Source organism: Castor canadensis, chromosome 16, assembly GCF_047511655.1.
Source record: "Castor canadensis chromosome 16, mCasCan1.hap1v2, whole genome shotgun sequence".
NCBI lineage: Eukaryota > Metazoa > Chordata > Mammalia > Rodentia > Castoridae > Castor > Castor canadensis.
Genome location: NC_133401.1, coordinates 8370853 through 8396105, shown reverse-complemented (window position 1 = coordinate 8396105; position 25253 = coordinate 8370853). Strand labels below are relative to the sequence as shown.

The following is a 25253-nucleotide window of genomic DNA, read 5'->3' as shown; positions in this document are numbered from 1 at the left end:
TATGTCACTAAGCATGGCCCAATTAGGGGCTAGAGGGTTAAAGGGAAATCTCCATCCCTGCCCACTCAGCCAAGTTGTCCCTTGGCCTACAGCCTCACTTCTTCATGTCACAAAGACCATCTCTGCACAATCCATCTCGTTCCCATTCCCAGCATTGCCAAGACACAATCGTTCTGCTGCTCCTGTTGGGCATCCCAGAACCTGACATTCAACTGGAACATGCAATACCATCTCTGAGCATCACCACCTATGCTGGGTTGGTAAGCTAACTTTCAAGGAAGCTCCAGTCAGCTGCTCTTGGCCCTTCCATTCTACTGACTTCAGGCACACCTGTCAAGGAAGGATAAACAGGTCTGTAGTTCTAGTGGATAGGACCCTGTCCACATGCAGCTTTGGTGGGATAGAGATGTGCAAAGTAGTTTGTGGGCTTTTCTTCAATCACTTTGGGGCTGATACTTTGGGATTTCAGAATCACAGCAGAGAATCCTAGAATCATCCACATGGAATTTCCTATACCAGTTCCCCCTTTTCCAAAAGGGTTAGTAAGGGTCATTTTAAGGCCGGAAAGTGAAAAAGTAAAGACTGGAACTGAAAAAGCCTGGTGTGTTTCAGACATGTTGGCTCTTGCTATTGGAGGTTCATATCCTGCAATATAGAAGTGATGGGAGAGAACACATAGTATAAGAACTGACACTTCAGTGTGCACTTACGACACTCCTGAAGTACGAGAGGCATGGATCGAGCCTCACAGTGATGAACAAAACAGAGAAAAACATTCTAATTTGTGATCCATGGACAAATAAGTAAAATACACAAGGCATCATGACAGTCAATGCTATGGAGAATGAAAGAAAAAGGGAAAGGAGCTGGCATTTTAAACAAGCTAAGCAAGGAGAGGCAGAGAAGGGGTGAGGAAATGTCGGAGAAAATACATAAGGAGCAAGTTCCATAGATACAATGACAAGCTGGGCTCTTTGCAGAGGTACTGAAAATGCAAAGTCCCTGAGGAAGGAACTAATGTGTTTTGAGACACATGGGAGAGAAGATCCTTGTGGAGAGCATGTTGTAAAGATGGACACAGAGCAGACTGAACATATATTCTTTGTTTTAGTGATACTGATTTTATGAAAATCATTAAGAAGGCAAAATGAATGTGAAGAACTGTAACACAGGATGATTTTTTTTGGTGATATTGAAGTTTGAACTCAAGGGTTAGGGTCTATACCACTTGAGCGACACTCCTAACCCCCACGCCCTTTGTATTTTTTCTAATAGCGTCTCTCATTTTTGCATGGGCAGGCCTGAAATTCCTGCCATGTAGCTGGGATGACATGTTGGCACGTTACTGGTTGAGATGAGGGTCTCACTAACTTTTTCCCTAGACTGGTCTCCATGATCCTCCCAATCTCGGCTTCCTAAGTACTGGGTTTACAGAAATGAACCACAGCACCTAGCCCAAAGCGAGATTTAAATTGACACAGATGACGTGAAAATTCTTACTTCAAGAAACTTTCTTGAAGGCAATGGGAGCTCAAGAGACAGTATACTGGGGATCAGAAGACAATGTGCTGATGACTTGAGGCGTAAAGACACTGTTAGTGCTAATGAAGTGGGTTACAAGCCACATCATTAGCAGATGACAAATGGGGATTTCACATACACTGTATGTGTAAGTATACATTGGGAACATCTTTTATTGTGGTATCTCTTTCTTGATAGTACTCAATGAGATTGGATATGCACAAATGTGTTAGATTCCACTGAAGAGTGCAAACACACAATAGACAATGTATTCTGCAACAAATAAATTACATAATGAGGAACTATTGCTCATATAATGTAGTTCTACCATTCAGTTTGCTGGTACTGTATCTATTACACCAACAGGGTTCTCATTAACATGACTTAACCTTTCCTATGATGAATTTAGTAACAGCATTCCATCGTATTTTTCACAAAAAGCCTTCTTCTAATGCATCAAATTGACTCAGTTTCTTCTCAGCATGTATGCCCCCAGGGGTTATTGATGCTGATGACAATGTAAAAAGTCCCCACCCCACTTGTGTCTTTTCAGAGATCCTCTTCTGAACAGTAATGTGTGACATTCTGATGTGGGCATTTCTACTTACAAGACTATACATATTGTGCTGTTGTGTGGATTCAATAATTCACAATGAGACATGTCCTCAGTATTTCCTCACACTGTTGCTTTTAAGTGTGAATGCTCTGATGCACACTGAGCACTGATTTCTGAACAAAGCCTTTCCCACAGACTGCACACTTATAGGGTTTGTCTCCAGTGTGTGTTGTTTGGTGCTTATTCAAATTTGATCTGTCAGTGAAGGCCTTCCCACACTCAGCACACACATAAGGCTTCTCTCCTGTATGAATTCGCTGATGCACTTGGAGCTGTGATTTCTTCGTGAAAGATTTCCCACAATCCCTGCATTCATAAGGCTTCTCCCCAGTGTGAATTCTATGATGTGTTATCAACTCTGACTTTTGTCTGAAGGTCTTCCCACACTCAGAACAGATGTAAGGTTTCTCTCCAGTATGAGTCTTTTGGTGTTTACTGAGGTTTGACCTGCCACTGAAAGCCTTTCCACACTCTGCACACACATAGGGTTTCTCACCTGTGTGAATTGGCTGATGTACTAGGAGCTGAGACTTGGAGGTAAAGGATTTCCCACAATCACTGCATTCGTAAGGTTTCTCTCCAGTATGAATTCTTTGATGTGTAATGAAATTTGACTTTCGGATGAAGGCTCTTCCACAGTCAGTGCATACATAGGGTTTTTCTCCTGTATGAATTTTCTGATGTACAATGAGTATTGATTTCTGGTTGAAGGCTTTCCCACATTCATGACATTCATACTGTCTCTCTCCAGTATGAATTTTCTGGTGTATATTGAGGTGTGACTTCTGGGTGAAGGCTTTCCCACAGATACTGCATTTGTAAGGTTTCTCTCCAGTATGAATTCTCTGATGTGTAATCAAGTCTGACCTCTGAGTGAAGGCCTTTCCACATTTAGAGCATATATAGGATTTTTCTCCTGTATGAGTTTTCTGATGTGTGATGAGATTTGATCTGTTGGTAAATGCCTTCCCACATTTATTGCAAATATAGGGCTTTTCTCCTGTGTGAATTCGTTTATGCACATGGAGTTGTGACTTGGAGGTAAAAAATTTTCCACAGTGAGCACATTTATAAGGTTTCTCTCCAGTATGAATTATTTGATGTGCAATCAAGTGTGCCTTTTGGATGAAGGCTAGCCCACACTTTACACACACATATGATTTTTCTCCTGTATGGATCCTCTGGTGCACTGTGAGTGCTGACTTCTGAGTGAAGGCTTTTCCACAGTCACTGCACTCATAAGGTTTCTCTCCAGTGTGAATTCTCTGATGTATAATTAACTCTGACCTGTAGGTAAAGGCCTTCCCACATTCAGTACATATGGAAGATTTCTCTCTAATCTGAACTTTCTTGTGTGTACTGAGGTTGGAAGCATTACTGAATACCTTCCCATATTCAGTACATACATAGGGCCTCACTCTTGTATGAATTCGTTGATGTACCTGGAGTTGAGATTTGGAAATAAAGGATTTCCCACAGTTATTGCATTTGTATGGCTTTTCTCCAGTGTGAATTCTTCGGTGTGCTACCAAGTGTGTCTTCTGGATGAAGGCCTGTCCACATTCAATACATACGTAGGATCTCTCACCCGTATGAATTTTCTGGTGCATCTTGAGTGTGGACTTTTGTGTGAATGCTTTGCCACAGTCACTGCATTCATGGTGTCTCTCTCCCGTATGAATTTTCTGATGTATACTGAGATCAGAGTTATAGGAGAAACCTTTACCACATTCACTGCATTCATAGAGTTTTTCTCCAGTGTGAATTCGCTGATGTCTAAAAAGAGAAGATACTTGGAAAAAGGACTTTCCACAATCGTTGCATTTATAGGGCTTCTCTCTAGTGTGAGTTTTTTGATGTGTAATGAATTCTAGCTTCTGTACAAAAGCCTTCCCACATTCAACACATACATAGAGCTTTTCTCCTGTATGAATGTTCAGATGTACCTTGACCTGTGACTTCTGAGTGAAGATCTTTCCAAATTCAGCAAAGTCATAGGATTTCTCCCCAGTATGAATTTTCTGATATTGATAAGGTACTTGTTTATGGCTGAGGAATTTTCCACGTTGATTATGATCCCACAATTTCTCTCCTGTTAGACTGTAGGAAGAAATTTTACCACATTCAGCAATCTTTTTAATGCTCTCTGATGCATTATTCCTAATATGACTTTGTAAGTCTAAATTGTATTTCAAGCCATTCCCAAATGAATCACATTGGTGGGATCTTTGGGGAGGAGGAATAATCTTTGGGTACACAGGAATTATTTTTCTAATGTCTTTATACTCATAATGACTCCTTGTACTCAAGCTGTTCTTGATGAAAGCAATGTTACTTAATGGTTTATTTTCTGTGTGCTGGTAGATCTCTTTCTGGTAACCAATATGTCGCAACTCTAAAATGAGATACAAGAAAACATCACTTGTAAAATCTTCTTGTTCAATGTGGAAAGAAGCTTTTTCAGAGTTCTTTGCTAAGATCTGAAACCCAACCTCCCCTTCTCAAAGGAGAAAAAAGTGATAGCAGAGGCTAAGAGGGCAGGGTGAAAATGGCTCATTTAGGTTGAACACAGAAAAGGGTAAGGGTGAAAAGGGTGGTGAGAGGAAACATGTAGGTTTACAATTGTTAGTGGAAATAACTAGGTACACATATTACACTAGGGGTAGATGTGAAAAAAGTAAGGCAAAGAACAACATATACAGGGCAAAATGACATATAACAAATGACACACATCCCAAATTTACTTTAAATTTGATAACATGCATGAATTTGAAAATGTTTCCAACATATAAAACATTGACCTAAGGAAGGAAGGGAGAAGGATATGGGGAAAAGACAGAAACATGAATGAATCAAAAAATAGAAGGGAACACTTATTGAGACTCATGATGATCAGACTTAAATTAAGGGTTATGATTAAACTCAAACCTTATCAGAAATAAAGCAACAACAACAACAACAAAAAAAATCAACCAGGCAGAGACCCTCTAGTCGAGGTAGAATCACTCCAACAGCATTAGAAGGAAGCTTAAGGAAGGGTGATTAATAATGTCAAACACAGTACATAGGCACTCCCAAAGTTTAAGTGACAATGACCCCAGAGTTATCAGTTGAATGAAAGGCATGGGAAATTCAGAAGTGAAAAATCTCATGAAGTGCCCACGGAGAAAACAGGCAGTCAGCTGGGTTAGAGATAATGTTCTAAGGCATCTCAAAGTGAGGAAGAAAGGAGTAGAAGATGTTTGTGTCACATAGTAATTTTGAAAGAAAGAAGAGCTGTAAGTGCCCAGGATGTATAAAGAAACATACTAGGAACATAAACATAAAGGAAAGGTAGAAAAAAGAGCAAAAGAACAAAATCAAGACAGAATGATATTTAATGAAACAGATTAGCATATGATCTTAAATCTACAACTCCAAGGAAGAAGACAGATATTACAAAGATCATCTAGGTAGAAGGTATTTCATTATCTGAGTGGTCAATGTTAAGGGTAATCAAACAGTACAGAAAATTTAGAACCTTCCAGAAGAATCATCTTAACAGCATTTCAAAGATGGCAGGCTTTCTCCAGACAGATGAGAAATGTTCTCTTGCTTTGCTGAGATTCCCTTGTCTCCCATCTGCCAAGATCTTACTCACTCACCTGGACAGCTCTGACGTAGGCTCTCACCCTGCAATGCCCATGGCTCCTTTTCTTGTTCTGGCATGAAAACATCTGGCTTGGGAACTTGGTACCCTGTTCATGGGAAATAATAAAGGATGGGTCCAGCTAGTCATGTTGCAGGACCCAGTCAATAACATCTTATTGCTCAATGAGGGTTTGTTCTTTAGAAAGGTACCCCATATCTCCATGAACTAAGCATTACTAAGAGTACCCAAAGGAGATAAAGAATCCTGAACAAAGCAAGGACAAAACCATCACATACTGAAGGTGCCTCACAGCAGTCATCCACTTGAGAATGGAAACACTCAGCCAGGCCTCTTTTTAGATACCAAGGAGACAGTACTTACCTACTGAGAGTAGGTGGCTGTAGGTCTCTTGCATCACATCCCGGTAGAGGTTTCTCTGAGCAGGGTCCAGGTGCTGCCATTCCTCTCTGCTGAAATCTATAGTCACATCCCTGAATGACACTGATTCCTATACGGACAAATTTCTGTTTAATGTGAATTGTTAGCTTTGGGAGATAGAAAAACCATATATAGGAATATGGAACATGGGACTTGCTGTTTTTAACTTAACTCCTCTTTTTAAAGCTCACCCCTGGAGTGTGAGGCCAGCAAGATGGATGAATAGAAACCATAGCACTCATCCCACCAGCAAAGATAGTCAAAACAACTATATTTTGAAGACAATAACTAAAGAAGAGTCCTGGAGTACATCCTAGTAACAGGAACCCTACAGAGCACAAAAACGCATGATGGCCACATAAAGATCAAAGGCAATGCCTCACCTCTGCCCAGCCCATAGTAGCATTCAGCTCAGAACTCAAAGTGATATGTGGGGAGAAGGTAAGCAAGAGGACCCCAGTAACCATCTGCACCCTCAAACCTATAGTCCTCACTATTGGGGATGTTGCCATAGCTGCTAAATGTGGCTAACAGGGTTGATGAGAGTCTACACAGTTACACTCACCCCCAAAAAGGAGCTGACACTGTGACCTGCTCTCTATGGTCCACGTGGACACTGTACTACACCATGTCGCTCCAAGTATGAGCAGCCACAGCACCCTTCCATCTCTTAGGCCTAGCTGCCACTAAACTACTACATCTGCCTGGTGGCCCACCATCCCTGAAACAAGTTACTACTACCTCTCACCCTGTAGGACCAAACTATCATGGCATCATTCCAGCTGTTGTTGTGCCCTCCCCCCTCAAAGGCCTGAGCTGAAGTAATACCCAAGCTGCCTTCCAAGGGAAACAGTTTTTTGGCCACCAAGAACAGTCATACTTCTTGTGCCTGAGCTGAAGCGGGACATCACTTCCCAAGAAATTGGTTCCTTGGCAAGTACACAGGGATGCATCCAAGCTAAGCTGACATGGTATCCCATGTCCCAGGGAAGCAGCATCGGCTAGGCTGAGATACTGTCCTTCCCTGCTTCTCTGGAATTGGATGAGTCTGAGCTGGTGAGACACAACTATGACCAAAGAGTGCAGTCATCACTCTGCTTCTACAAGGCCCAAGCATTGTACCCTACCATTCCAGTGCTTGCTGCAGTTGCACTTGGCCCACCACCCCAGGGTCCAGTCACCACTATGCAATGGATCATCCCTGGGGGCCCAAGTTGTCTGTGCACTATTAGCTCTAGTTCCTAAATTGCAACTGTACCCTGCTCCTCAAGTCCAACCCTTGGGTAGGGCCAGTGCTGTGGCTTGCTCTAAGGTCACAGTCATAGCCATAACCCCAACCCTGGGCCCATACTGCTGGAGGTGCCTCACAGTTTCAGGCCCCAGCTTCATGAGCAAACTGCATCCAACTCTGCCTTGAAAGTGAACCTATACCTCCAAACTCAGGTATCCTGAGCCCAAGAGCCCCTGAGCCCAGGTACATACCTTGGGGACATACGTCATGGAACCCAGTGCTGTTTTAGATGCTTGTGGACTATGTTGGACCTGATGCAGATAGAACATCTCAGCTAAGATTCATCACTATGAGGATAATGAGAAAGGAAGATCCCCAAAGCCCTTGTTACTGAGGATCCTAACAACCTATGCTGCTGTCACCACTGAAACAAACTCCAACAGCCTAGGTCACTGAGGCACCCAAAGACATCGCGATGTTGATCAGAGCCTATACTACTGCATCTATTTGAACCAGAGCTGCCATACCTTTATCAACCAAAACACTAAGACTCATCTGTAGGCAAAAGTCACTCCCTAAAAGAGCCACTCTGTAAAGTGTAGAAGAGGTAATCTTTGTATCAGATATGCAGACATCAACACAGGGACATGAGAAAAATGAAAAGGCAAGAAAAAAGACACTATCGAAAAATTATATATTATCTGAACTCAGAAAGTGAAAATTGCCTGAAAAGGAATTAAATATAATTATCTGAAGGAACAGTAAGATATGAGAGAATACAGATAGAATATGCAATAAAATGAAGAAAACCATTTATGATCTGAATGAGAAATTCAATAAAGACATAGATATCATAAAAAGGAAACAAACAGAAAATTCATACCTGAATAATTCAATAAATGAAATTAAAAACACAATGGAAAGCTTCAAAACCAGAGTAGATCACAAGAAGAATTTTTGAACCTGAGGATAAAGTCTTTTGAAATTATCCAGAGAGGGGAAAAGAAAAGAGAACGAACAAGAGTGAAGACTGCCTATAGAACTTATGGGACACCATAAAGCAAGCAAATATTCATATTACCTGAGTGGCAGAAAGAGACAAAACATAGAGACAGTATGTTTATTTGATGAAATTGTTGCTAAAATTTCCCCAAGTCTTGGAATAGACAAGGACATCCAGATTCATGAAGCTCCCAAGTTTCCAAACAGACGCAACTCAAAAGAGGTCCTCTTTGAAGCACATGTGAAGTCAAAGGCAAAGAGAAAATTTTGAAAGCAGAAAGTGAAAAGCATTAATTACAAATATGGGAATCCCCATTAGATGATCAGAGAATTTCTCAGTAGAAACCTTGTAGGTTAGGAGAGAATAGGATGATACATTCAAAATGGCTGAAGAAAAAGCCATAAATTCTATACCCAGGAAAGATGTTCTTAAGAAATGAGGGGAAAATGAAGTCTTTCCATACAAGCAAAAGTTGAAAAACTCATCAGCACTAGACGCCCTACAAGAAATACTGCAGGGAGTTCTTGAAGTGGAAAGAAAGGATACTAATTACCAATAGGAAAATATACAATTCACCAGTAAACGTAAACACACAGTCAAGTATTCTAATACTGTTACAGTGCTGTGTAAGTGATATGTATCTGTAGTATGAAAATTAAAAGTAAAAGATGATCATTACTACTAGTTTGGTTTTTTTTTGGTGGAACTGGGTTTTGAACTCAGGGCTTCACACTTGCAAAGCAGGTGCTCTACCACTTGAGCCATGCCTTCAGTCCGATCATTACTGCTATGGCTTAGGTATAATTTGAGTGCCCTAAAGGGCCATACGTTAACAGCTTGGTTCCTAGGTGACAACTATTGGGAGGTGGTGGAACCTTTAAGGCCTTTTGATAGGTCCTTGGGTTATAGGGGACATGTCCTTAAAAGAGATTGTGGGACACCACCCTTTTTCTTTTAGTCCTTCCTATGATGTGACCATTTGTTCGGATACATGCTCCTGCCATTACCATCTCTGCCATGAGGTGATGCAGTAAAGGGATAGTCCACAACAAGCCTGTATACTTTGTTGTTTGGATTTTCAACTTCCAAAATTGTGCTAAATAATTACCCTTTTATCATTATAAAATTAATTGCTTTGGGCATTTCATTGTAGGAATGTGAAGCTAAATGATACAACTGCAGTACATTATTAAGAAATATATATTATAAAATAATGTAAATTAAGATACCAAAAATATTAAATTGTGGAAAGACAGGTAAAAGTCTAGAGTTTTTGTATGTTACTGAAGTTATCATTGTAAGATAGTCTATTATAAATATAGACTTTCTGCAGAGTGTTTGTCTAGCATGTACAAGGACTCATTTTGATCCTTAGCACTATAAAATAATTAAATAATGGGGAGTTGTATCCAAACTTCATGATAACCACAAAGCAAAAAGTCATAGCAGATATACAAACAACAGAAAGTAAGGAATCAAAACTTATACTATAGAAACTCACCAAACACAAAGATCAACAACAAAAGTTGTAAAAAGGAGCAAAAGATCTTTAAACAAGGGCCAGATGTGGTGGTGCATGCCTCTAATTCTAGCTACTCAAGAGGCAGAGACAAGAGAACAATGGTTTGAGGCTAACCTGGGCACTAGCATAAGACCTTATCTGAAAAAGAAACTGAAAGCAAACGGACTGGGGTCTGGCTCAAGTGGTAGAACACTGGCAAGCACAAGGCCCTGAGTTCAATACCCAGTGCTTCCCCCAAAAAAAGAAAACTAGAAAACAACAAAATGGTAATAGTCTTTATCAGTAATTACTTTTAATATAAACAGACTAAATTCCAATCAAAAGAGACCAAGGAGCTAAATGAAATTTTTAAAAGATCCAACTGAACACTGCCTATAAGAGACCAACTTTGCCCTTAAAGACACGCATCAGCTAAAAATGAAGAGATGAAAGAATATCCTATGCAAATGGTAAACAAAAGAAAGCAATACTTATATTAGTATAGATTTCAAGTTAAAAACACTTTCAAGAGACAAAGAAGTCAGTATTTTAAAAAGGACTTGATGCATCAAGAGGACATAAAAGTGTACATATATATGCACCCAACATCAGAGCACCAAAATAGATAAAGCAAAGGTAAATGGACATGATGAGAGAAACAGATTGTAACACTGTAACAGTAGTTATGACTTTAATGCCACATTTTCAATAATGGAAAAATCACTAGGCAGAAAACAAGAATACACTAGAATTGAACTTCAGAAAAAATGGGCCCGAAAGATACACAAAACTTTCTATCCAACACAGCAGAATACACGTTCTTTTCAATTATATATAGAATATTATCTATAAGGTAGGTCACAGAACAAGTCTTAATAAAGGTAAGACCGAAATCATACCAAGTACTGTTTTTGACCACAATGGTATGCAACTAGAAATCAGTAACAGGAGGAATTTGAGGAAAATTCACAAATATGTGGAAATTAAACAACACCTTCTGGAACAACCAAAAATTTAAAAAATCTAGAGACAAACAACAATGGAAACATGACATACCAAATCCTCTGGGATTCAGCTATAAACATAAAGTTTATAGCTATAAATGCTTACACTAAAAAAGAAAGATCCTAAATAAAGAGCCTAACATTGTGCCTTAAGAAATTGGGAAAAGATCTAACTAAACCCAAAGTTACCACAAGGAGAGAAATAGTAAAGATCAGAGCAAAAATTAAATCAAACACAGAAAGAATAATCATACAAAAGATAAATGAAACTGTTAAAACCTTAGCTACACTAAAAAAGGGAGAGAGAAAAGACTCAAATATATATAATCAGAAACGAAAGTAGAGACATTATAACAGACATCTAAGAAATAAAAAGGCTCTTAAGGGACTAGTATGAATAATTAAATGCCATCAAATTTGACAACATGGATAATAATGGACAAATTGCTACAAAAATACAACCTTCCAAGGCTGAATCAGAAGTAGCAAGTCTGAGCTGGGTATTGGTGGCTCATGCCTATAATCCTAGCTACTCAGGAGGCAGAAATCAGGAGAACTATAGTTCAAAGCTAGCCCTGGGCAAATAGTTCAAGAGACCCTATTTCAAAAAACTCCATCACAAAAAATGGGCTGCCAGAATGGTTCAATCTGTAAGAGCACTTGCCTAGCAAGCATGAAGCTGAGTTCAAATCCCAGTGCAGCAAAAAAAAAAAGTAGCAAGCCTGAACAGACCAATAACATAGAAACTGTATAAGCAAAAAAAGTATCCCTTCAAAGAAAAGCCCAAGCTGGTGAAGTGGCTCAAGTGGTACAGTGCTTACCTAGCAAGCATAAGGACCTGAGCTCAAACCCCAGTACTCACTCCCCCTACCCCCAAAAAAGAAAAGCCCAAGACTAGATGACATTATAATTGAATTCCACCTAGCTTTCAGAGAATAACAATACTTCTTAAACTCTTCCAAAATACAGAGCTGGAAGAAATATTTCCCAACATTTTATAAGACCAGCATCACCTTTATACCTAAGCCAGACAAAGATACCACAGGAAAAAGACCTACAGGCAATGGCTCTGATGAACATGATACAAAACTCCTCAATAAAATACTGAAAGGTCAAATTGAACACACATTAAAAATTACATAATGCTATCAAGTGAGATTTACATGTGGTATGCAAGGCTAGTTTAACAGCAAATCAATCAATGCAAAACATTACATTAACAGAGAAAAAAACCACAGGATCACATCAATTGACACAGAAAAAGCATTTCAATCTCCCTTCCTACTTCCTTTCCTTTCTTCCTTTTTCAAGAGAGGATATCACTATACAGCCCAGGCTACATAATGAAATTGAGATCCTCCTGAGTGCTGGGATAATATGCATGTAAATCACATCCAGCTCCAACATCTAAAAACTCTTTAAGAGTTTATATATAGAAGGAAAGTTCTTTGACATAACAAAGGCCATTTATTAAAAAACAAAAACGCACAGCTAACATAATCAATAGGAAGAAACTGAATGCTTTTCCTCTAAGATCTGGTATAAGGGAAGGATGCCCACTCTTACTGCTCTATTCAATATAGTACTGGAAGTACTATCAAGAGCAATTAGACAAGAAATGGAAATAAATAGTATTCAAATGGGAAAGGAAAAAAGTAAAATTATTTCTATTTGCAGATGACATAAGCTAATATATGGAAAACCCCAAAGACTACCAAAAATACCCTCATATCTATATTAATAAAGTTGCAGGATATACAGTATACAAAAATCCATGGAGGAACCAGGTGTGGTGGTGCACACCTGTAATCCCAGCACTCAGGAGGCTGAGGCAAGAGGATCATGAGCTTAAGGCCAGTTTGAACTACATAATGAGCTTCTGTCTCAAAAAAAAATCCATAGCATTTCTGTAAACAAACAATGACCTAAAAGAAATCATGAAAAGAATTTCATGGTAACATACACAATACTTAGGAATAACCTTAAGCAAGGAGGTAAGATTTGTGTCCTAAAATCTATAAAACATTGATGAAAGAAACTAAAGGGCTGAGTATGGTGGCTCAAGCCTGTAATCCCAGCTATTCAGGAGTCAGAAATAGGGAATACTGAGGTTCCAGCTAGCCCTGCAAAAAGTTCACAAGACCCCACCTGGTCTTGTGAATGGCTGGGCATGGTGGCACATGCCTGTAATCCCAGATATGTGGGAAAGCACAAATAGCAGGATTGTTTTCCATGCTAGACCAGGCATAAAGCAAGATCGTATCTCAAAAATTAACACAAAAAGGGCTGGCAGAGTGTTCTGCCTATTCAGCTCGAGGCCTTGAATTCAACTCCCCAGTACTGCCAAAACAAAAGAAGAAAGAAAGAAAGAAACTGAAGAGGACAAAAATAAGTGGAAAGAACTTCCATGTTCATGGATCAGAAGAATTATTACTGCCTAAAAGCAATATAGATTTAATACAATCCCTATCAAAATGTCAATCGTATTGTCACAGAAACAGAAAAACAAGCCTAAATTTCATATGGAACTACAAAACACACCAAATAGCTAAAGCAAATTCTGAGGAAAAAACAACAAAGTTGGAGGCATCCCACTTCTTGCTTTTAAAACTATATTACAAAGGTACAGTAATCAAAACAGAACGGCACTGCCATAAAAACAGTCACACAGACCAGAGGAACAGAATGGGGAGCACAGAAATGAATCCAAATATGAATGGTCAACTGTTGACAAAACCATCAAAAAAACAAAATGGGAAAAGTAAAAGTCTCTTCAATTCACACCTTTGGAAGGAATACCTGTAGTTCCCAGAGGACACATTAGTTCCCACAAGGGGGGTTTATTATAAAAGACAAAGACTGGCCCTTCCTCAGTTTCTGCCTTTTCTTTTGCTTTCATTATGACATATATTCCTGTCATGATGTAGCACAGCTAACAGGGCCCTCACCAAAGCCAGTACCATGCCATGTGGACTTTCAGTCTCCTCTAAAACTGTGAATTAAATAAACCTCTTTTCTTCATATATTACCTAGGCTCAGTCATTTTGTTATAGAAAAGACCTGAAAAATAACACCCGAAACCATAAAACTAGAAGAAAACAGTGCAAAGCTCATTGACATTGGCCTTGGTAATTATTTCACATCAAAAGGTCAAGGTATAAAAACAAAAATAAAATAATGGTACTACACAAACAAAAGGTCTTCTGCACAAGAAACAAGCAACAAAATATAAAGGCAAATATAAGTGGTTAATGTCCAAAGTTTATAAGTACCCATTCAACTCAAAAGCAAAAAGGCACATCCCCTGATTAAAAACTGGATAAAGACATTAATAGACATTTCTCCAAATCGTCAAATATAAGCAGGGCACCGATGGCTCACTCCTATAATCCTAGCTAGTTAGAAGGCTGAGGTTGGGAGGATAGCAGCTGAAGGATAGCCCATGCAAATAGTTCATAAGACCCCCATTTCCAAAATATAACCAGAGCAAGGGCTGGTGGAGTGGTTCATGTGGTAGAGTGCCTGCCTAGCAAATGTGAGATCCTGAATTCAAATCCCAGTCCCACCAAAAATTAACCAGAGCAAAATGGACTGGAGGTGTGGATCAAGCTGCAGAGCACCTGCTTTGCAAGTATGAAGCCCTGAGTTCAACCCCAGTCCCACAAAAAAGGCCAAATATAAAAGAAAAGATGCTAAACGTTTCTAGTCAGGCAACTGTCAGTCAAAACCATCTCACCCTTGCTAAGATTTTATAAAAAAGATAAGACAGTAAGTGTTGGCAAGGGTATGGGGGGAAAAAAGAACCTTTGTGCACATTTGTACACAGGTGCACTCCTTATGGAAAACAGTGTGGAAGTTCCTTAAGAAATTCAAATAGAGGGCTGGGGATGCAGTTCAGTGGTAGAGTACCTGCCTACCATGTGCAAAGCTCTGGGTTCAATTTCTAGCACCACATATAAAGAAACTCAATTAGAACTACTGTATTGACCCAGCAACCCCTCTTGTATATAGCCAAAGGAAAAGAAATCACCACCTCACCACCACATAAAGATATCTGCACTCCTATGTTCAGTGCAGTATTATTCACAATAACGAAGATACGAAAGCAACACAGGTGTCCACCAATGGATATTTGCCACAGTTTATATTTAACATATATAGCTCAGTTTCCCTTATGCATGGGAGTAGGGCTGGAATGGAGGCTAATGTGGTACAGCCCTGGCTTAGCAAGTATAATTTTAGCAGTAGAGCCTCCTTAACCCAAAACTCTATAAAGTCCAAATTTAAGGATGCTCAATCTGTACAACAGAGTATTAGTCAGTCTTAAAAACAGAGATCCTACCATTTTCCACAATGTGAATGGTATGGAGGATATTACACTAAATGAAATAAGCCAGATGCAGAAAGAAAAATATTGCATGAGCTCATTCAGGTAGAAGGTGGAATATATAGAGGAAAAAAACAGTGGTTACCATAGTTGGGAAGGAAGTGAGGAAATGGAAGAAGTAGGTCAAATGATACAAACCAGTAAATACACAGGATGAACAAGTCTAAATATCTAATGGGGGCGTGACTCAAGCATTATGAGAATCTGGGTTCTATGCCCAGTACAGAAAAAAAACCTAATGTATAACATAACTGTAATAGTGTATTGTATTTCTGCTAAATGAGGAAATTGTAACTGTAAAACATGAAACTAAGTGAGATGATGCACGTATTAATTTGTTCCAGTGTACCATCATACTATACATATGTATCTTATATTCTTGTTATATACCTCAAATATATAGAATAAAATTTAAAAGCAAAAACTAAAACTCATTATGATTTCCCTAATATTTTATTATGAAAGTTATCAGTTACACAAAAAATTTTAAACTGTACAATGAAAACTCATACACCCATCATCTAGGATCTGTCATGAACAGTTACTTTGCTTTACCAAATGTCTACCCATGCTTTTATCCACCGTCATTCTTTCTTACATTTTTGTGCAGTTCAAAGTAAAATGAAGACATCCGTACACTTCTTCCTGAACACTTTAGAATGCAAATGATTGACTAGAGTATATTTTAATACTTTTAGATAAGATTAACATTTTTAACCCAGCACTTGGGTTTGAATACAGGGCCCTGTACTTGCTAGGCAAGTGTTCTATCATGAGCCAACTCTCTCTCCCAATCCTTTTTGCTTTAGTTTATTTTTCAAATGGGGTCTTGTTTTTGTCAAAGACAGGCCTCAAACCATGATCTTCCTACTTCTGCATCCTATAGCTGGGATTATAAGCATGCACCACCACACCTTCTTAGGTTTTAAAGATAAGTTCTCACTATTTTCTGTCCCCCTGGGCTGGCCTGAAACTGAAAATTCTACCATTTCCACCTCCCATGTGGCTGTTCTGTCATCTATTCTACACTTCAGTCAATCAATTACCCATATTTCAAGGCTTTTAACTGAAATATGCTTTCTTATAGTGTCCTAGCAGTTGGTTGAACAACATGATATAGAGTTTTTGAGTAATTTAGGATGAATCCTGGCAACACAAAAATGAGTGATTTATGTTTCTAATCTCCTAGCAACTTAAAAGCTTAAAAATAAACAGGATTTAAGTTTGAAAAAAAAAAGTTTATTAAATAGCTGACAAATAGATGCTATGTGGGGCACACTGAGTGCACAAAAGAAAAAGTACATTCTACACAGGAATTAAGCTTACATTACAGAGGGAAAATTTTAAGTTGGAAGAGAAGTGATACAGGGATAGGAAAATGGGAACTGGGCATGGTGACACAAGCACTTAGAAGGCTGAGGCAGGAGGATTTTGAGTTCTTGGAAAACCTGGACTATCTATTGAGACCCTGACTAAAAAACACACAACAAGCAAAAGAAAAAAAAAACCCTATAGACCAATATCTCATAAACTTAGACGCAAACATCCTCAACAAAATAGCAAGTTGAATCCAGCAACGAGTAATAAGAATCATACACCTCAGTAAACTGGAAGAATTTATGGAGAATTTTCCATATTATGTTGTGCTAACTCCCTGGGAATCTATAGTAATTTCAAAATTCTCAAAACATAAAGACTATCTCAGAATTGGCAAGACTGGAAGATCAGTCACAAGAGGCACCACGTGAGTCAGGAGGACATGACTGACCTACCTGAAGAATGGCTGAAGCATTAACGGGAGCGGAAGGAACCTGGCAGTGGACACTAAGGCCATGAATGATGATGAGTGTGTCAGTGAGAAAAGGACTCAGAAATAATTCCTAGTTATGAGTTTTGTGTAACTGTGTAGACTCCGGGGCCACAGATGGATTTAAGGACATGAGGAGGGGGCTGGAGAAAGAAAACAAGAAAAAAAATAGATGTAAATTCTAACCACAGTGAGATTTGGGTAACAGAACACATACAAAGTGGAGCTAGAAAGTCAGAAATTATATGCACAGTCATTGCATCCAGAGTTCATAATGAACACACAGGAAGGATGTAGAGTGCGAAAGGATTAGTTAGTTGCTGTTTTAAATGCCTAAAATTATGATTTTTGGAAGCCGCCTTTTTTATTTCTTCACTTGAAACTACAATTTTCTTTGTTATGTGTGGATTCTGGTTATGGGGCTTAGAACACTCATTTCTTTGAAAATGTTCTCAGTATATCTGAAAATAAACATGCTGTAATTTTTCTTTTTATCAGAGACCTGTGTATTCACACCTTAGAAACACTGAATCCCCAGCTCCCAAACCCTATGTCATTAAGAATTTCCTGGGGAATCAAGATGTCAGGTGAATGTGGAGCATACCTTTGACACCTCACCAAAGAGCTTCTTACAGTTTGTTCAGGAAGAAATCTCCTCATTCAAAGATAACAATAAGCATATACTAATGTAAAATGATACTATAAGCAAAAGAGAATGAAAGAAAGTATGAGGAGATTATATGGAACATACCAGAAATAAATTGCCATAGAAGAATAGAAGAAACGATATCCACCATGAATTTAAGGTATTTGAGAATTCACTGAAATAATTAATTACTTAAAATGAGGACTTAAGAGTCCAAAGAAAAAAATAATGGAGAAAAAAGGAAAAAAAAGGGGATGGGAGGGAAGGAAGGAAGAACACTTTTTTTTTCTCATTCTGTATCCTGGGTTGTCCTTCAACATATGATCCTCCTGCCTCAGCCTCCCAAGTGCTGGGATTACAGATGTGCACTACTATGTCTGGTTAGTTATGCAAAGTTTTAAAACATAAATTGGTAGAATTAAGTAAATTGAAGAGGGGGCTGAGGGCATGTATGAGAACCTGCGTTTTACCTCTAGCACTACCAAAAAAAAAAAAAAAAAAAAGCCTGGAGATGTAGCTCAGTAGTAAAGCACTTGTCTACCACATGTGAGGTCCTAGTTTGATCCCAAGAACTAAAAGAAAAGAAAATGACAATGTGTCCCTGAAAACAAAGAAAAGACCCTGTGAAAACATAAAGGGTGGCAAAGAATAAATCCAAGCAAACAACATGAAATGGAAATAAAAACTCTTAAAGGAAAGCAGATTTTAAAAAAACCAAAAACCTAAAGTAACATCCAAAAAAAAAATTTCTTAAAGTGGCAGTAGAGAACTTTCATCATTATTCCTGGGACAAACTTAATGATACTGTCTAAATGGAATAGAAGACTATTTCAAGAAGCTAATGTTATACAGGTGATATAAAAGAACAGAACAGAATATAAACCTCCCAAATTATGAGAAGGGACAGGACACAGAGCAAAACAAAAACAGAGATAATATGCATAAAAGCAGCATCGACCTCAGAAGCATTACACACCATAAATCTTTCTACTGCTATGCAGCAGAAACTCGCAGGACTCTTGACAGCTGACAGTAAAAGGATAAGCAAAGTATGGAAATGCCAACAGGAAGGAAGCACGTGGCTCTGCCTTAGTATTAGAGAGAGCTGAATTCTAGGGAAAAGTATAAAATGTGACAAGGATGTCATCCAAAATGAATTTCCAGTGTTGTTACTACAACATCATAGCATCGAATTACACAGCACCAAAATTCATGATGTGAGCTGGCACCAGTGGCTCATGCCTGTAATCCTAGCTATTCAGGAGTCAGAGATCAGGAGGATCACAGTTTGAACCCAGCTTAGATAAATAGTTCTGCAAGACCCTATCTCGAAAACACCCTTCGCAAAAAAGGGCTGGTGGAGTTGCTCAAGGTGTAGACTCTGAGTTCAAGTCCCAGTACCTCAAAATAATAAAAAAATTATGGTGTAGACCTGTACTCCCAGATACTCAGGAGATTGCTTGAGTCATAAATTCAAGGCCACCCTGGGCAACATAACAAAATCCTGTCAAAAGAAAAAAAATGGGGTCAAGTGCAGTGCTCACACCTGTAATCCTAGCTACTTAGGAGGCAGAGATGGGGAAGATAGTGGTAAGAAGCCACCCCAAACAAAAAAGTCAGCAAGACCCCCATCTCAACAAAAAAGACAGGTGTGTGGTACATGCCTGCAATCCCAGCAGTTAGTAGGATGGTCTTGGTCCAGGCCAAACTGAAACAAAAAATATGAAGCTCTATCTGAAAAATAACTAAAAGCAAAAAGGGATGGGGGCATGGGTCAAGTGTACAGTGAACCCAAAGCCCCGAGTTTAAACCCCAGATGTTTTAATAGAAATTAGAAAAAAACGCAGATAGAAGTACATTTCCAGTGAGAAATTTTCAGTATCTTTCTCCTCCCTTAAATAAAGTGGAAAAAATACTATAAAACCTTCTAACTATTTAAGATATTTTATTAAGACATCAAATCTGTGTTCTGGAAACAGATTTCTTTTTAAGTGCCTACGAAACATTTAGAAATACTAAATGTAAAATCCTTCGATGACATTCCACAAAGCAAATAAATCTTTCCAATGCTGCAATCCTAATGTTGATAAAACTACAATTTTTAAACAAAAATTTTGACATGCTAAAACGAAAACATAAGCCAGGCATCCATGGCTCACACCTGTAATCCTAGCTACTTGGGAGGCTGAAATCAGGAGGATCGCAGCTCCAGACCAGTCCTGGCTATGGAAAAAGCTGGTCATGGTGGTGTGCCTGTCATCCCAGCTACAGTGGGAAGCCTAAAACAGAAGAGTCATGGTCCAGGATAGCCCAGAAACTGAGATCCTATTTCCAAAATACCCAGAGCAAAAAGGGCTGAAAGCATGGCTCAAGGAACAGAGGGCCTGCCTGGCAAGCCTGAAGCCAAGTTCAAGTCCCAGTACTGCCCACCCCCACCCCCACAAAAAAAAAATGAAAATGTACTAAGTGATAATTAAAGAACTAGTAGGAAATTCAGTGTTTCTATACTGAAATACATCCAGATTTTTTAACTTATTTGCATGAGCCAGATACAATGGCACAAGTCTGTAGTTTCATCTACTAGGGAGGCTGGAGCAGGACGACTGCTTGAGTCCAGAAGTTTGAGGCCATCCTGAATGATAAGACCCCATCCCAAAAAAGAAAATATTCGCAGGTAATATTTTTCTAATTTTTTTCCAGTACTGGAGATTGAACTCAGAGTACTTAAGCTATGCCCCAAGCCTTTTATGCTAAAGTTTGTTTTTCAGATATGTCTGCCTCCTGAGAAGCTGGGACCACAGGAATGTGTCACCATACCACATTACTTTTTATTTCTAATTTCATGCTGTTGGTCAGAGAATAGAATTTTATATCAAGTGATTATATTTTTCATCTACTTTGATCAATGTGTTTTTGAGAGTGGTTGATAAAAAGGAGAATGTATATTTAATGAATTCTGTTCATTGTTTCATAAATGTTGGTAATTTTTTTATATTATTCCTTTTGTAAGTATGAATCATCCTTCTTCCTCCCTTTAGGTGGTTTTCATCTTAAGTTACTTTTAATCTGTTCCTAAAATTATAGCTGTGGGTTTTATTTGGTTCTTATTTCTGAGTCAATTTTTTCCACTTCTTTATTTTAAAATTTATTTTGGTGGTATTGGGGTTTGTACTCAGCACCTCTCATTTGCTGGGCGGGCGCAACACCTCTTGAGCCATGCCCTCCAGTGCACTACTTATTTTTAAATGAGGAGAAAAGCAGCGCTGACAGCCTAGAGCAGTCAGGTCCTATCAGTTAGGCGTCAGAGTTGCTAGGAGCTGGACTGGCAGGATTGGCTGGCACCATGGTATTCTACTAGGGTTACATGAAAACAATCTTACAGAGCATCATGTCAAACAAACTCACTCTCGGAACATCACAGTGCAAGACAAAAACCAAGAAACACTTGGCAATAATGTATGAGCACAGACAAAAGTCAGAACATTATTCAAACCACAAAAGTCAGCAAATATGCCCTTGTCCTGGCTCAGACAAGTGACTCCTACTTCTTTTTCCTAGTTTTAGCTTTACTCCATTTCCCCTAACTTCTACATAAAAATTATTGATACCCAAATATAAAACTGTCACCCAATAGCAACAGAAGTGGAGGTTCACCAAAATTCAGCTGAGATTGTTATTACATTTGATTAACCGCTATATCCAAAAGGAAGGCATTTTTAAGATATAAATGTCCACTGCAATATTGTTCATAATATACTTTGTATTTCACTTAAGCAATGTGCAAAAGTGTGTCTAGTATACCAACTTTTGTGGAAACACAAGAAAAAAATCATAGCTATTTTTACTTGTGTATGAAATAAAGCAATCAAGGAAAGTTAATAAAACTGGTCATCTATATTAGGAGATGTGGGAACAAAGGAAACAGAAGTGGTGCTCAAATTTAATCCCCAAATATATTAATATGCAAATTAACATAGAAAATATATTAAATATATTTTAGAAGAATGTATTTGTACAACATTGTGATGGGCTGGGAGGGAAATTCTACTGAACTAGTAGAACTTTAATTTCAAAAAATGAGGATGGGAACAACAGTCCCATCTTTTCCCTGAGTTTCTTTCCCCACAATACTTTTCAGTTTGCTGCTTTTTGTATTTTTCTGTATTCAAACTAAGTATATGTATTGCCTCTTCAAAAAATTAAATTATTCCTAATAAACTATTACAGTATCACAAAGGAGTAAGAAATATTACATCCATGAAATAAAAACAGTATGCTAATAAAATAAGTATGTAGAAAACAAACTTGAGGTTTTGAAAATTAAAACTTTGAATTAAATGTTGACAGTAGTAATGAGAAGCTCAATAAAACAGCTACAAGACAAAGTTGACAGTTTCCCAGAAAAGAGAACAGGAACAGAATACAGAAGATAAAAAATGGAGAAACATCTGAAAAGCAGAAATTTCAAAAACAGAATAGAGAAAATAGTTGTGTTTGAGAATAAATGGAGAAATACCTTCAAAATCCCTCCTGAAAGTGATTTCTAAACAGGAATTTTATCCACAGCCAAAAGGTCTCTGTGATGACTATGGCCCACCTCCTCACACACACCTGCCCTCTAGAAATAGAGACATCACCCTTGTGTTGCTGAGTCTTGACAAGATCAAGATTTGTTTCCAGAGCAGCAACTTCAAGAGTCTGGCTACTTCCTGTTACTCATCTGCCTGACTCATCCCTGAGGCTCTAGTAACAGATCAAGAATATCAAAACCAACCCCCCCAACAGAATTCCCAACCCAAGGATTCCTTCGTCTTACCTCACATGACCTCCCATGATCCTTTGTACCCAAGGTTGTAGATTTCTGAGATGAGGTCCAATTAGTTGGCATGGTCACACTGGGTCTCAAGTCTTGTTCTCTCATGACCCCAAAGCTTAGTGGTTCTCTGTGAATTCAAGCAGACCTGGATTCTGGCAGATCTGGTCCAGAGCCCCCCAGAGATACCAAGAAACCTGGAAAGATCAAGTCCACATAGTCACTCAACATGTACCACTTAAACACTTTCTAGGTACCTCAAGGTACAGGTCCCTAGCTAGAAATTGCAAAGCAGTGTTTTTCAAATTTATCCACATTTAAGTCATCTGCAGGGCTTGTTAAAACACAGTTAAGGGCAGGTGGAGTGGCTCAAGAGGTAGAGAGCCTGCCTCACAAGTTTGAGGTTCTAAGTTCAAACCCCAGTACTGCCAAGAAAAAGGGGGAAAAAGTTTCACCTGCACAATTTCTGATTGAGTGGTCTAAATTATGGCCCAAGAATCTGCACTTCAAACTAGTGCTCAGATTATGATGAAGGGACCACACTCTAGAAACAGTGCTGTGGGGACTATAAAGTTTAACAACAACAACAACAAAATCTGTGATAGGCATTAATGATGGTAAAATAATGGGGAAAAACATGAGATCTGGAGTAACGACAGTACTAGACTTGAGTTGTAGCTCTGCCACTTTTCAGCTATAAGAAAATAAAGTTTATTCAGTTTTAGTTTCAAAAAATGATGAAAATGCCTATCTTTTTATTTTTTGTTTTTTTAAGGGTCTCACTGTGGAGTTCAAGCTGGCCTTGAACTTGCTATGTAGGCCAGGTTGCTATGCTCTGCCTCTGCTCCCTGGCACATAAAAATCATGCAATAAAAATCAGCAATCACCATGCACTGTCAAATATTAAAACAATATAAAACCAATATAATCAAAACAAATCAGTAAAAATACCAGAAAATATTGATCTACATTATGTGGTAAAAGATTATTTAACTGAGTGTGCACAGACACCATGGCATAAATGGTGCTGATAACTGGCCATTCAGTTGGAACAAAACAATCTGGATGGCCATCACACACTATTCAATGGACAAATTCCAGCAGGACTGAATGCTTAAAAATATACACTCTTTAAACCTCTCAAGATATTAAAATATATTTTAGGAGTATATTGTTGTATAACGTTGTGATGGGCCAGGAGAACTCTGATCACATCTAAGAGGAAACTCAGAAACTATAGAAGAAAAATGCTATTTTTGATTAGCTGATATTTACTTATGTTAACATATGCCATAAAAATTGAGATGAAGATAAAAAAATTTCATTATGTAAAACAGATTATGTCTAATGTGTAAAAAAATCTAAGGCCAGGTGTGACAGCTCATGTCTACAATCCCAGCTACTTGGGAGGCAGAAGAGGATTGAAGTTTGAGGCCAGCCCAGTCCCCCTTACCCAAAAAAAAGTTAGCAAGATTCTATCTCAAAGAATCTTGTGTGGTGATGCACATCTGTAATCCCAGCTACATGGGAAGTATAGGTAGGAGGATCACAGTCCCATGCCTGCCAGGGTAAATAATGTGAAACCCTATCTGAAAAGTAATAAAGCAAAAAGGACCAGAGGCATGGCTCAAGTGGTAGAGTGATTGTCTAGCAAGCAAAAGGCCCTGAGTTCAAAATCCAGTACTCATTATAGCAACCAAATATAATTTCCCTGAGAATTTTTAATACTTAAAAAAAGTAACAATATCCAGTGCTGGAAGGCATTTGAGAAAATGAGTTCATTTATAAATTGATGGTGGAAGCTAGAATTGCTATTTAGTCATATCTATTATTAAAACACACACACAAGTGTTCCTAGTAATACGGTTTCAAACACATAAAGCAGAAACAGACAGAAGGACAGATGGACAAATCACCTTCCCAATGTAATTTCCCTTACTTTGAAATTAAAGAGACCAGATAATTTATAAGTATACATGAGATACCTATGCGAAGTACATGCTTAATCACTATATATCAATATAATTGATTAGAAAACATTTTTACGTAACTGATGTGACATTTATGAAAAGTGGCCATGACATAGGCCGTAAAGCATTTTTTCAACTCAGGCAGTACCCAGAGACATTATTTGAAATAGAAATGTATTTCAAATAATTCAGTAGTCAAAGAAAAAAAAAAGACTAAAAATTTAAAAACGAAAACCACTTGGATTTGAATAAAGAAAACGCTACAGACCAAAGTCTGTGAATCCTTAAAGGCTGGAAATTAGTGAGCTGAGCTTTCAGCTCCTAGTAGAACGCAAACTGACCCAGACCCTGCGACCCCACGACGGCGCCCGCCATCGATCACTACCCACCGACCCCGCCCTTGACCCCCCACGCAGGAGCCCCATCACAGACAGGAGACACCCCCGTTACTGAACCCCAAACCCATCGCTAGCTCCGCCATCCCCCACACGCACTACTGACTCCACAGATCCCTAATCGCGACCAATCAAAATCATACCAGAGAACTCTTGCCGTTAAAACAGGGAAATACTCCTCAAAGCAGAGGCGGAAACGCCTTCGAGGACCACTCCCACTTCCGGTCCGACGTCTAACGCTTCCGCTTGGGCCTGTTTGTACTACGCGTGCTCCGAGTGAGCGCGGAAGC

General features: G+C 38.7%; 1 protein-coding gene across 1 annotated transcript; it reads right to left on the bottom strand.

Annotated features, from left to right (window-relative positions):
* Positions 1-1668: 1668 nt before the first annotated feature.
* On the bottom strand, positions 1669-25238 carry LOC109702945 (uncharacterized). The gene is made up of 5 exons (XM_074058288.1): positions 25107-25238; positions 22602-22795; positions 6150-6276; positions 5782-5874; positions 1669-4532 (listed from the first exon to the last, which is right to left on the bottom strand). The coding sequence occupies exons 2-5, from the start codon at positions 22704-22706 to the stop codon at positions 2212-2214; spliced, it is 2646 nt and encodes an 881-aa protein (XP_073914389.1). The 5' UTR covers positions 22707-22795; positions 25107-25238; the 3' UTR covers positions 1669-2211.
* Between the last annotated feature and the right edge of the window lie 15 nt (positions 25239-25253).